The 14233-nt window shown below is 41.9% G+C and overlaps 1 protein-coding gene across 1 annotated transcript in view; it reads left to right on the top strand.

Moving 5' to 3' along the window:
• The window catches only part of RADX (RPA1 related single stranded DNA binding protein, X-linked), a 239279-nt gene that overhangs the window by 164640 nt on the left and 60406 nt on the right, over positions 1-14233 (top strand). The window contains 1 exon segment of the mRNA XM_029607574.1: positions 11318-11400. Within this exon segment, the coding sequence (XP_029463434.1) occupies positions 11318-11400 (83 nt within the window).

Here is a 14233-nt window from a genome sequence, read left to right as displayed (position 1 = left end):
TACTCAAATGGTGAGAGCCCTGGTCTCAACTTAAGCAGAGTGAGTAAGATTTCTCTCAGCTCTTGATCCTGTCCTTGAACATAGAAGGTTGAGGAACTCTTTGTTGGAGCACTTTGAGCCTTCCATCACCAGTTTCAAGCAAGTGGACTTTAGTTCACCAACAAGGAAAGCTTGGAACCTGTCCTTCTGAGCCTGAATCACTCTGGAAATCTTCTGTTTGTACTTAGAAGAAAGCTTGAAGCCACTGGCCTGATTCTCAGCACTGTGGAACATCAATAAGGTGAAATCAAGCAAAGGCATTTTCCTCTTAATAGGAAACAAACTAGACTGTGCATCTTACATATATTTGTTTTGCTTACTGAGTTTGCAATCAGCAACTAAAATATATACTGATCCTAACTAAATCAACCAAATTTAGTTATAAACACATTTCAGTATTACATTATTTTATTTCCAAACACTTCATATTCCGTTTTTATCCAGACTGGACTCAAAGCAGATTACAATAAATTAGAATAACTTAACAAGTCAGATTCAGAGCAGAAGTTCAAACTTGACAGTACTAAAATGAATTCAGTTAACATAAGTATAAGGTCGAACTTTGGCAGTCAGTGCCAGAGCTAATTTAATTTAACATTCAATATAAGGTCAAGCCAGAACCAGACTAATAAACAGTAGCTCTATTGACCTCCAAGCTGAGTGCTCAGGGCAGCGGAACTTAGTTAATTTAACAAAGCAGATTGATAGAATCTCCAAATGGAATAGAAGTACAGTATTTGAATCAGAGTTTAGAACAGCTCTAATTGCCCTCCATGGAAAATGTTCCTGGGTGGAGAGACTAGGCCAGATTATGAGATAGAGAGAAGGATTGGTTAAATAGTTATGGCTTTTCTTTCTTTCTGAACGTGAGGTAGCATGGTTCAAGGTTGATGGGAAGCGGGACCTTGTTCCAGAGTTTGGGAGCAAAACAGCTAAAGGTTTTCTTTCTCATGCAGTAGTTTTGTGGACATCAGAGGAGGCAAGAAGGGCCATCTCTGAGGACCAGAGCTCTCCGGATGAGGTGTAGGGAGTAAGAAGAGATGAGAGATAATCCATGGCCTGTTTGTACATGCATTTGAGGTGAAAAAAGGATCTGGAATTTTATCCTTTCAATAGGAAGCCAGTGAAGATTATGAAGGATGGGCATAATGTGGTCTGAAGATTTGGTGTCTACCAGGAGTCTGGCCGCTATGCTTTGTATGAGTTGTAACTGTTTCAAGTTTGTCTTGGAGATCCCATTTAGCAGGAAGTTGCAATAGTTGGCAGTAAAAGAGGACCAGAGGCTCATCTGCATACTGTTCCCAGCAGTCCCCAGGAGAGGACTCCAGAGGTCACAATGAGTGATCTAAGCTTCGAACGCCACAGCCTCAGCTTCCAGAAGCCCCGCAACCCTTGCAGTAGAAGAGGATAGGAAGGCTCATCTGCATACTGTTCGCAGCAGCACCTGAGAGAGGACTCTAGAGGTCACAGCGAGCAATCCAGACTTCAAACTCCTCAGCACCGCTTCCAGATGCCCTGCACCCTTTGCAGTAGAAGAGGACTGGAAGCGCGTGCTGAAACTCAAACCTCTCAATCTAGTGGTAGCATTGAGAGATCATCTTGCTGGTGTCCGAAGAGGATTGGTAAGTATTGCTTTGGGAAATGTTACGACTTAATAAGTTTGGAGAGAGATGAAATAGTGGGGTATATTCTTTAGAGTTTGTGTGTGTCTGAGATAAGCAATCCAGAGGGAGTTAATTCTAGGGTCTCTTTCCCTTCCTCCCACCCACCCTAACTCATCCTTGATTTATAGGCAAGAGACAATTTCTCATTAAAAATCAATCAGGCTCTTATCTGAATCATACTATTGCAACAATCCTTACTAAGAATTTAATCATCCCCTTATAGGTCACTATCAGATTTAGTGAATACACCTATACATTTAAAACACTCACATTTATTTATTTATTTTTAATTTTTATATACCGATGTTCTTGTAAGAACTACAAATCACTCCGGAATGTGTACAATGTGTACACACATTGTACACATTCCTAATCCCACAGCAACCTAAAGTTAACTATGAAGGCAGCAGTCCAGCAGCAAGGGGGGGGAGCCTTCCAGTGTTTTGCATCAAGTGTCACATGTATGATTTTTTTACCCGCCAGTGAGAGGTTATATGTGTGCACCTGGTGCAAAAAGCTCCTGGCTCTCAGAATGAGTCCAAGACCTAGAGGAGCAGAGGCAGACAGAGGTATATTGACGAGAACTTCAAGGACATAATAGCCAAGTCCCAAATCCAGTCTGGCAGCCTTGGTGCTGCCTTGGATCAGAAAGGTCTCCTGGTTGGAGAGCATCACCCTGGTTTAGCAGAAAGTGATCCTGTAGCAAGGACCTGCTCTCAAGGTGATGCATTGCCCTCTCGCACTGAGGACGAGTATCCTAGGGCTTCTGCCCAGGAGGGATTATTAGAAATGTAGATAGCTGAATGACTGGTAGTCATGAGGACCGCATGGTAACTTGCCTATCTGGTGCGAAGGTGGCGGACCTCATGTGTCATCTAGATAGGATTTTAGACAGTGCTGGAGAGGAACCGGCTGTTGTGGTACTTGTGGGCACCAACAACATAGGAAAATGTGAGAGGGAGGTTCCAGAAGCCAAATTTAGGAGTTTTAGGTAGAAAGCTGAAATCCAGAACCTCCAGGGTGGCATTCTCTGAAATGCTCCCTGTTCTATGTGCAGGTCCTCAGAGACAAGTAGAACTCCAAAGTCTCAATGCGTGGATGAGACGATTGTGCAGGGAAGAGGGATTCAGTTCTGTAAAGAACTGGGCAATCTTTTTGGGGAAGGGGAGACTTTTCCAAAAGTACGGACTCCACTTTTATCAGAGTGGAACCAGGCTGCTGGCACTAACTTTTTAAAAAAAGAGAACAGCTTTTAACTAGTACAAGGGTGAAAGCAGACAGTCACTCAGCAGTGCATGATTTGGAGGGAGGTATCTTCAAATGATACTAATGAAACAGGAGAGTTAGGGCATCTTAACAGAAAAGTTCCAATAAAAGCAAACACAGTCCATGTGCCTATAAATAAAGAATCACCTGAATAAAAGGATTCCATATTATCCCTATAAACTGAAAAGCAGGCTGTTAATACAAATACCAAAGAAACTTAGAAATGTCTGTATGCCAATGCCAGAAGTCTAAGAAGTAAGATGGGAGAGTTAGAGTGTATAGCAGTGAATGATGAGATAGACATAATTGGCATCTCAGAGACTTGGTGGAAGTAGGATAACCAATAGGAGAGTGCTATATCAGGGTACAAATTATATCGCAATGACAGAAAGGATCAACTTGGTGGGAGTGTGACGCTTTATGTCCAGGAGGGCATGCATAGAGTCCAACAAGAGACTAAATACACAGTAGAATCTATATGGGTAGAAATCCCATGTGTGTTGGGTAAGAATATAGTGATATGAGTATACTACAGTCCACCTGGCCAAAATGATCAGACAGATGATGAAATGCTAAGAAAAGTCAGGGAAGCTAACCAATTTGGCAGTGCAGAAATAATGGGAGATTTCAATTACTCCGGTATTGACTGGGTAAATGTAACATCAGGACATGCTAGAGACGTAAGAATATAAGAAATTGTCTTGCTGGGTCAGACCAAGGATCCATCAAGCCCAGCATCCTATGTCCAACAGAGGCCAAACCAGGCCACAAAAATCTGGCAATTACCCAAATACCAAGAAGATTCCATGCTACTGATGCAATTAATAACAGTGGCTATTCCCTAAGTCAACTTGATTAATAGCAATTAATGGACTTCTCCTCCAAGAACTTATCCAAACCTTTTTTGAACCCAGCTACACTAACTGCACTAACCACATCCTCTGGCAACAAATTCCAGAGCTTAATTGTACGTTGAGTGAAAAAGTATTTTCTCCGATTAGTCTTAAATGTGCTACTTGCTAACTTCATGGAATGCCCCCTAGTCCTTCTATTATCCAAAAGTGTAAATAACCGATTCACATCTACTTGTTCAAGACCTCTCATGATCTTAAAGACCTCTATCCTATCCCCCCTCAGCAGTTTCTTCTCCAAGCTGAACAGCCCTAACCTCTTCAGCCTTTCCTCATAGGGGAGCTTTTTCATCCCCTGTATCATTTTGGTTGCCCTTGTCTGTACCTTCATCGCAACTATATCTTTTTTGAGACCAGAATTGTACACAGTATTCAAGGTGCGATCTCACCATGGAGCAATACAGAGGCATTATGACATTTTCCAATTTATTACCCATTCCTTTCCTAATAAAGTTCCTAGATGAAATAAACGACCGATGATAGAGGGAGCTATTTTAGATCTAATTCTTAGTGGAACGCAGTATTTGGTGAGAAAGGTAATGGTGGTTGGGCCACTTGGCAATAGTGATCATAATATGAACAAATTTGAGCTAATGACTGGGAGGGGGACAATATGTAAATCTACACTCTAACACTAAATTTTCAAAAGGGAAACTTTGATAAAATGAGGAAAATAGTTAGAAAAAAAAACTGAAAGGTGCAGCTGCAGAGGTTTAAAAGTGTACAACAGGAGTGGTCATTATTTAAAAACACCATCTTAGAAGTGCAGTCCAGATGATTCCATGCATTAAGAAAGTTGGAAGGATGGTCAGTCGATTACCGACATGTTTAAAAGGTGAGGTGAAAGAGGCTATTTTAGCCAAAAAAGTCCTTTTAAAAATTGGATCCTCCTTCCATCTGAAGAAAATAGGAAAAAGTATAAGCATTGCCAAGTTAAATGTAAAACATTGATAAGACAGGCTAAGCAAGAATTTGAAATGAAGTTAGCTGTAGAGGCAAAAACTCATAATAAAAACTTTTAAAAATATATCCGAAGCAGGAAACCTGCACGGCAGTCTGTTGGACTGTTAGATGACCTAGGGGTTAAAGGGGCTCTTAAGGAAGATAAGGCCATCATGGAAAGATTAAATGAATTCTTTGCTTCTGTCTTTACTATTGAGGATGTTGGGGAGATACCGGTTCCAGAGAGAGTTTTCAAGGATGATGTTTCAGATGAACCTGGAAGATATAGTAGGCTAGTTTGACAAACTAAAGAGTAGCAAATCACCTGAACCGAATGGTATGCACCCCAGGGTTTGAAAGAACTCAAAAATGAAATTTCAGATCTATTAGTAAAAATTAGTAAAGTATCATTAAAATCATCCTTTGTACCTGAAGACTGGAGGGTAGCCAATGTAACCACAATATTTAAAAAGGACTCCGGGAGTGATCTGGGAAACTATAGACCAGTGAACCTGACTTCAGTGCTGGGAAAACAGTGGAAACTATTCTAAAGATCAAAATCACAGAGTTTAATGTTGAAGGTCGGTATAGAAAAAAATGTTAAATAAATAAATAATGGAACACAGCCAGCATAAATGTATGCAAGAACACAAGAAATTGCCAGGCTGGGTCAGACCAAGGGTCCATCAAGCCCGGCATCCTGTTTCCAACAGAGGCCAAACCAGGCCACAAGAATCTGGCAAGTACCCAAACTCCAAGAAGATCCCATGCTACTGATGAAATTATACATGGTTATTCCCTAAGTAAACTTGATTGATAGCAGTTAATGGACTTCTCCTCCAAGAACTTATCCAAACCTTTTTTGAATACAGCTACGCTAACTGCAGTAACCACATCCTCTGGCAACAAATTCCAGAGCTTAATTGTGCGTAGAGTGGAAGGGAAGGGAAGTCTTGCCTCACAAACCTGCTACATTTTTTTGACGGGATTAATAAACATGTGGATAAAGGTGAACCAGTAGATGTAGTGTATTTGAATTTCAGAAGACGTTTGACAAAGACTCTCATGAAAAGCTTCTAAGAAAACTAAATCATAGAAATGACAGCAGAAGACCAAATGGCCCCAAGTCATGGGATAGAAGGTGATATCCTTTCGTGGATTGTAAACTGGTTAAAAAACAGGAAACAAGAAAGTAGGATTAAATGGTCATTTCTCTCAGTGGAAAAAGGTAAACAGTGGAGAGAGCCTCAGGGATCTGTACTTGGACTGATGCTTTTCAATATATTTATAAATGATCTGGCAAGGGAGATGATCAAATTTGCAGATGACACAAAATTATTTAGAATAGCTAAGTCACATGCGGATTGTGATAAATTGCAGGAGGACTTTGTGAGACTGGAAGATTGGGCATCCAAATGGCAGATGAAATTTAATGTGGACAAGTGTAATGTGATGCATATAGGGAAAAATAGCCCATGCTATAGTTACACAATGTTAGGTTCCATATTAGGAGTTACCAATCAGGAAAAGATCTAGGTGTCATAGTGGATAATACATTGAAATTGTCGGCTCAGTGTGCTGTAGCAGTCAAAAAAGCAAACAGTGTTAGGAATAATTAGGAAAGGAATGGTGAATAAAATGGAAATGTCAATGCCTCAGTATCGCTCCATGGTAAGACCGCATCTTGAGTACTGTGTGCAGTTCTGGTCGCCGCATCTCAAAAAAGATATAGTTGCACTGGAGAAAGTACAGAGAAGGGCGTTTCCCTCCTTCTCCAGTCAAGAGCAATAGAACCCGTTCCACACACTCAGCAAGGCCTAGGGTTCTATGCCCGGTACTTTCTAATCCCCAAAAAATCGGGAGGCGTCCTTCATATTCTGGACCTACAGGCCCTCAACAAGTACCTCCAGTGAGAAAACTTCAAGATGGTCACCTTGGGATTGCTTCTACCTCTTCTACAAAGAGGAGATTGACTCTGCTCTCTGGACCTCCAGGACGCATACACCCATATTGCGATAACTCCAGCTCATCGCAAGTTCTTGAGATTTCTAGTAGGCCCCAAGCACTATCAATATCGAGTGCTCCCATTCAGCCTAGCTTCTGCACCATGAGTCTTTACCAAATGCCTCGTAGTTGTCGCAGCCTTCCTCAGAAACCAAGATGTTCACGTCTACCCTTACCTGGACGATTGGTTAATAAGGGCTCCCACTCAGCAAGCTGCTCTGTCGTGCCTCAATCTAACTTTACACACTCTAATTTCGTTAGGATTTCTCATCAATTACGACAAATCCTACTTAGTCCCATCTCAAACCTTATCGTTCATTGGGGCAGACTTGGACACTTTACAGGCAAAAGCTTTCCTGCCTTGACAACGAGCACTGACTCTTGCGTCCCTTGCTCACCAGCTGCAGTCTCAGCACTCCGCAAATGCACGCCAATTTCTCGTCCTCCTCGGACACATGGCATCCTCAGTCCATGTCACACCAATGGCCCGCTTGGCCATGAGACTCATGCACTGGACTCTGAGGTAATGGATTCAAGCTATTCAGCCTCTGTCGACCATTGTCCATGTCACCGACTCACTCCATCTGTCTCTCGCCTGGTGGAAAAATCAGACCAATCTCCTCCAGGGATTGCCCTTCCAAGTTCCAAATCCTCAAATCATTCTCAACACTGACGCTTCCAACCTCGGGTGGGGACCTCATGTAGCCGATCTGCAGACACAAGGCTCTTGGTCTCCAGAGGAAGCCAAACACCAAATAAATTTCCTGGAACTTCGAGCAATCAGATATGCTCTCAGGGCCTTTCAGGATCGCCTCTCAAATCAAGTCATCCTAATTCAGATGGACAACCAGGTGGCAATGTGGTACATCAACAAACAGGGAGGCACAGGCTCCTTCCTTCTGTGTCAGAAAGCTGTGCAGATTTGGGCGGAAGCTCTCTCCCATTCAATGTACCTCAGGGCCACCTGGTTGCCGGGAGTGGACAATGTGCTGGCAGACAAGCTGAGTCGCGTCTTCCAACCGCACAAGTGGTCTCTCAACCCCTCGGTAGCGAACGCCATCTTCCAACAATGGGGATATCCTTGGATAGACCTCTTTGCGTCCCCGCAAAACCGCAAAGTGGAGAACTACTGCTCTCTCATTCGCAGCAAACACTCTCAACCCAGGGACACATTCTCCCTCTCGTGGGCAACCAATCTGCTCTACGTATTCCCTCCACTTCCTCTTCTCTCGAAGACTCTCGTGAAGTTACGTCAGGAAAAGGGAACTATGATCCTGATAGCACTTCACTGGCCACGCCAAGTGTGGTTCCCAATACTTCAGGACCTCTCCATCCGCAGGCACATTCCCTTGGGAAAGGACCCGCTTCTGATCACTCAGAACAACAGGTGCCTACGACATCCCAATCTTCAAGCCTTGTCCCTGACGGCATGGATGTTGAAAGGTTATTCCTTCAACCACTTAACCTTTCTGAGTCAGTTTTCTGTGTCTTGATTGCTTCACGGAAGCCTTCCACGAGAAAAGCTTACTCTTACAAATGGAAAAGGTTTACGTCATGTTGCTCTTCTCAGTCCCTTGACCCCTTTTCCTGTTCAATCCCGAAATTTCTGGACTATCGCTGGCATTTATCAGAGTCAGGTCTTAAGACTTCCTCCATTAGGATGCATGTCAGTGCGGTAGCCGCCTTCCATAAAAGTATCGGTAAGCAACATTTTGCTTTCTCACAGGACAAGCAGGATGGTAGTCCTCACATATGGGTGAGTACCAAGCTGAGGATGTCCAAACATGCACCAAATGTACCCAAAGGCGTGCAACAGGCACAACAACTGGGGCGGAATTTGGTAGAGGACATCCTGAACCCCACCGGGCAGGCGGAAGGGTGTTGGTACGTCACGTTGTAAATAGGTTACGAAGGACAGACTGGCCGAAGGGCTCGCTCCACATCACGCCTCCGCTATGTCCTCCGGCCCCTTCTTGGGACCTTAATCTAGTTCTATGTCGGCTCATGAAACCACCATTTGAGCCTCTTCACTCTTGTGACCTTAGATATCTCACATGGAAAGTGATTTTCCTTTGGGCTATCACTTCAGCTTGCAGAGTTAGTGAATTGCAGGCCCTAGTTACCTATCCGCCTTACACTAAACTTCTGCAGGACTGGGCGGTACTCTGCATTCACCCTAAATTCTTGCCTAAGGTAGTTTCGGATTTTCATCTTAATCAATCCATCATACTACCTACCTCTTTTCCCAGGCCCCATGCCAACCCAGGAGAACAGGCTCTGCATACCCTTGACTGTAAATGGGCTCTAGCGTTTTACCTAGACCGTACAGCTGCCCACAGGAAAAACACTCAATTATTTGTCTCTTTCCACTCTAACAAGTTAGGGAAGCCTGTGGGAAAGCAGACTCTCTCCTCCTGGTTAGCGGACTGCATATCTTTCTGCTATCAGCAAGCGGGCATTCCATTCCAAGACCATGTTAAAGCACAGTCTGTGAGGGCCATGGCGACTTCAGTAGCACACCTACGATCGGTGCCGCTTCCTGACATTTGTAGGGCTGCCACTTGGAGTTCTCTCCACACCTTTGCAGCCCACTATTGCTTGGACAAAGCTGGAAGACAAGATTCCATCTTCGGCCAGTCTGTCCTTCGTATCCTATTTACAACGTGACGTACCAACACCCTTCTGCCTGCCCGGTGGGGTTCAGGATGCCCTCTACCAAATTCCGCCCCAGTTGTTGTGCCTGTTGCACACCTTTGGGTACATTTGGTGCATGTTCGGACATCCTCAGCTCGGTACTCACCCATATGTGAGGACTACCATCCTGCTTGTCCTGTGAGAAAGCAAAATGTTGCTTACCTGTAACTGGTGTTCTCCCAGGACAGCAGGATGTTGGTCCTCATGAAACCCACCCGCCGCCCCGCAGTGTTGGGTTCGTAACGTTTTGTTATTTTATTTTTTGGCACTGCCTGTAGCTTTCAAATAAGACTGAAGGAGGACCCCTGCTGGCTGCAGGGTTAGTGCCATGCTGGGCATGTCCAGTAGGGGCCAGTCAAAGTTCTGGAAACTTTGACAGAAGTTTTCCTTGATTGGGCTCCATCCTGATGATGTCACCCATATGTGAGGACTAACATCCTGTGAGAACTGTCCTGTGAGAACACCTGTTACAGGTAAGCAACATTTTGCTTTATTACCTGTGGTCCAATTTTCAGCTGGCAATATCTGCCTTCCTCAGCCCCAGGACAGCAAGACCCAAGGAATTTGTTTGCTGATGCTTTGGCACCTGTAGAGTCTTAGCATTGGGGGATGAGCATGTAAGTGATTGTTCTAATTCTCAGCATTAGTCCTCTCTGAAAGTTGGGGAGAATGGAGCTGTGTCGTTGCATCTACCAGCACAACTTTGAGTTTAGTCTTACGTTTAGCCGTCCTAAAAAGGCAAAATAAGGGTATTCAACACTCGTCAAGTGTTCAACATTCGACAAGTTCAGCCTTGTCCCGTAAAGCAAATGCCATCTTGGATGCTAATATATATTTCTTTAATTTTGACTTGATGTGAGATATACAGATTTATTTTGGTTTTGAAAATAGACTTTGAAACTGATGCTCTAAAGTAGGAACAGCTTCGCAAACACAATTACCCACAAAAAGACAGTAAATAGCACACATAATCGCATTTGCAAATTTTTATATGCATTATTTGCTGCATGTCCACATGTAGTTTGTATTTACAAAGCTGTTTGAAAAAAAAATCACTAATGAGCTGAAGAATCATATAAATTGAATCATTAGCAACTTCACAGTAGGAAAATTAGGTGCAGAAGATTACGCAAATTGGCAATTTTCCATGAAACTTGACTATACCTGAGGGAGGTAAAGTTATCTTTTTTTTGCAATAAGGTCTGTGATTTCATGCTGGCTTTATCGCATACAAAAGACCCTCAAAGTAATAATATTCAAATTAGCCACTTCCATGAGAGAAATGTGTGCGTTAACGAGCTCATTCTTGCAGGTTAGTGCATTGTGTTTAGATTTTCCTTTTGGGAATGAGGAGGTGATTCCTTGACAAGTGCACAGCATTTAAGGAGCAATTGCTAAACATTAAGCAGTTTTACCTGCACATTGGTACAAGCACCTAAAGGGGAAAAGTTTTACTATTTGGCAACAAATTATCAACCAAAAAAAAAAAAAAGGGGGATTCTTTATCTGAAGCTTTCCTTCCAATTGTTTTGGTTTGCTGCTTGCCCTGAGCATCTGCAGTTTTGCACAGTGGGTATGTTCAGCTAATGGTGCTTTTATCAAAGCACTTTACTGGGTCCATTTCCTAGCATCACTAATCCTGCACAGAATTTATATAGTAACAAAAGTCAATCAGGTTAAGAGAGGTTTTTCTTTTATCTGAATGGAAAAGGTCACTGGTTAAAAGATATTGAACAGCAGGATCACAGAACCCATTTTATTTCTGGTTTCCTTTAACCTTATTTTGCTTTATTTTAGCAGTTATTCTACAATTCAGCAAGATACTTCTGTGCAAGAAGATATTAATGAACCAGAGCCAATCTCTTGCCAGGATACTGGCGGTAGGTGCACATCATTTCTTAGTATTTATGGAATGATCAAATAGTAAGAAAAAAAAAAACTAGTTTGTTTAGCCTTTGAGAAAGTACCTTTGACGACAAAAATCATGTAAATGTATATCCTATTAATTCTTAATTCCCCTATTTTGCTAAATTGGGGGTTCATTGTAGGCAGTAGAACTGAAAAGACACAGCAGCCATAGCATTCTGGAAAACTTTCTGACATGTGACATCCATGTTCCTTTAGTAGAAGATGGATGGAATATTTTGCTGTAAGGGAGCAATTTTCAAACAGCCTGCATAGTTGCAAAGTATATGGAAAGTTTTAACGTGCACTTTACCCAGACTTTCAGAGGGAAAACTTGCATATAGTACATGTGTTAAAACTGCCCATGTGCTTTCTACCTGCTCGGTTGTACTTCTGCCAAGCTGAGGATAATAGCATGCATGCTTTGGAAAACATCAAGTACCTGCACTATTTTCTTCTCCTGACTTAAAGACACCCAAAGCCATGCCCATTGTAAACCTTGCACTTACTGTTAACTGCATTTGAGGAGAGCAATTTTCGGCCAGGCCCCCATAAATCCCTTTGAAAAGTTCCCTCCCCTATAGGCATCTATATGCCATAGATGGAGGATTTTGAACTTAATTAGTTTCAAGCTACTGATGTGAAGGTGAGTTACCTACCAGAGAGACCCTTGTGAAATGTGAATACATAACTATTTTAAAGTTAATTGCAGGAACATGCAATTATAATTATAATTATAATTATATTGTGCTGTTCAATTTCTCCCCTTCCATCCCAAGTTTATTTTCCTTGTTTTTTGTAACTTTCCCTCTCCCTTTTTCTGATTCACTGTATTTAAAGTTCAAGGTTCTTATTGAAAATATTGTTTTTTACGTTACGTTATGCTTTTACACTCCTTGTTATTTGTAAACCGGGTTGATGTGATGCCTATCATGAAACTCGGTATAACAAAAAAAAACAATAAATAAAACAATAAAATAAAGGAACAAGGTAGGCTTATCTTAAAGAGATTGGCAGCTGTTCCTAATTCATTACCTTTTATTGATGGGTCATAAAAGTTTACTTTTAACTTAGCTGGATCTTCTAATATCTTCCCTGTGCTTTAGAAAGTGGGTTATTGTTTAATCATTTTGGGTGTGCCAATATATTTCTATATACTTTGGTATAATGCAAAAAAATCATTGTAGAATTTTATGTACAAGAGCCATTCCCCTCCAGTTGTTCACAGGCTCCCTGTATCAGTATACATTGTATCAGTTTAGTGAAATTTGACACAACATATCAAACTAAAAAAAATGATTTACTATGCTCGTATCCTGGTGGAACTGCTTTGAATTATCATGGATCAAATATCTGCCTTTGGTACCTTATCACCATGCCTGGCCTGTACACTGCGGTAGTTTGTCTATGCTGATTTCCGTATAATTTAAATATTAAAGTACTGGATTTCCCTGTCACCTTTTGATTATGGCAGAATTTGTCAGTGGTTGTTTGTCATTCTGTAATGTTGCATTTCCATATTATACATAGCTGAAGTGTGCAGGGAATGTGCAGTTCTTGAAAAGGTCATTCTGTGTTCACAAAGATAGTTACATTTATGAGATTTTCTAAAAAAAAACAAAAAAAAAAAACCCCTTATAAGTAGGGATCAACATAATTGTTTCCATAGAATGGCCTAGACCCTCAACAAATGTCCCTTGAGTAAGAGTGTTTATTTTTATTTCTTTTAAATAGGAGAAAATTGATGGGCAAATTAATTGCATCTTGATTTAGAGAGAATATCACATGACATAAGTTTCTGGGAAATTGCAGAAAATGCCATGATAATTGCAGATATTTATTTAGGCCAATTTCCTGTGGAAAATGAAGGAGAAAACATGTGAAAATTGTAGACTACAGGCAGCTGGGATGTTTAAGGATTGCATTTGGTAATAGTGTGAATTGAGACTCTATTTCAAGATATCAGCTAAAGATAAATATAATTGAGGGAAATAATTTTGAAACCTTTAGATAGAATACCAATTACGTTAAATTTTAGGAACTTTTTATCCTTTAGGTGATTTATTAACTTTTTTTTTTTGCATTGGTTTGCCATCTCTTTTCCTCCATTGTTGCTCTGATTTCTATAACTTTCTCTTGTATAGTATGTAAAGCAAGTGTACCTCGAAGAAACATTTCCCACAAAAAGTTAAAATATCTTTCTTTGCCTTAAAAGAGGTTTTCTTTATGTCCTTCCTCTTAATTTTTCTTTCTTTTTTTAAAGTCTACTTTCCAACAGTAAAAAAGGCTTATTAAGGCACCATCTCTGTGTGTGTGTCTGTGGGTCTCCCCGCTTCCCCCAGTAATTTGTTTGGTGTTATATCAACAGCATTTTTGAGGATATGTTGGGGGGACAGGAGGATTCTGACTGGGGTGGATTTTTTCGGATCCGCACATACATTTCTTCCTGCTGGAACATCCAATTCAATTGCTTTTACAGTGGGAGAGCCTGACTGAGCTTGCCTGTCTGCTGTGCTGTCACTCTCTGGCGCTAGCCCCACCCTCCCAGTGATGTCACTGGTGTGGGTGCAAGGGTGGGTGAAGTGCCAGTGGATAACACTGTACCTGGGGTTTCCAGCAGCCTTTCTGCCCGTGTGCTGCCTCTTCCCAATGGCCATTCAGGCTGCATCCATCAATTGCTCTAACCGCATGAGAGCTGGTCTGTCCGCTGTGCTCTCACTGTCTGGCACTAGCTCTGGCCCCCCCGCCACACACACACACACACACAGATGTCACTGGTGCGGGGTAGGGGGATGAAGAGCTGGCAGA

The sequence above is a fragment of the Rhinatrema bivittatum genome, chromosome 6 (assembly GCF_901001135.1).
Source record: "Rhinatrema bivittatum chromosome 6, aRhiBiv1.1, whole genome shotgun sequence".
NCBI lineage: Eukaryota > Metazoa > Chordata > Amphibia > Gymnophiona > Rhinatrematidae > Rhinatrema > Rhinatrema bivittatum.
Note: the sequence above shows the minus strand (reverse complement) of the source record. Positions and strands in the feature narration are given on the sequence as shown.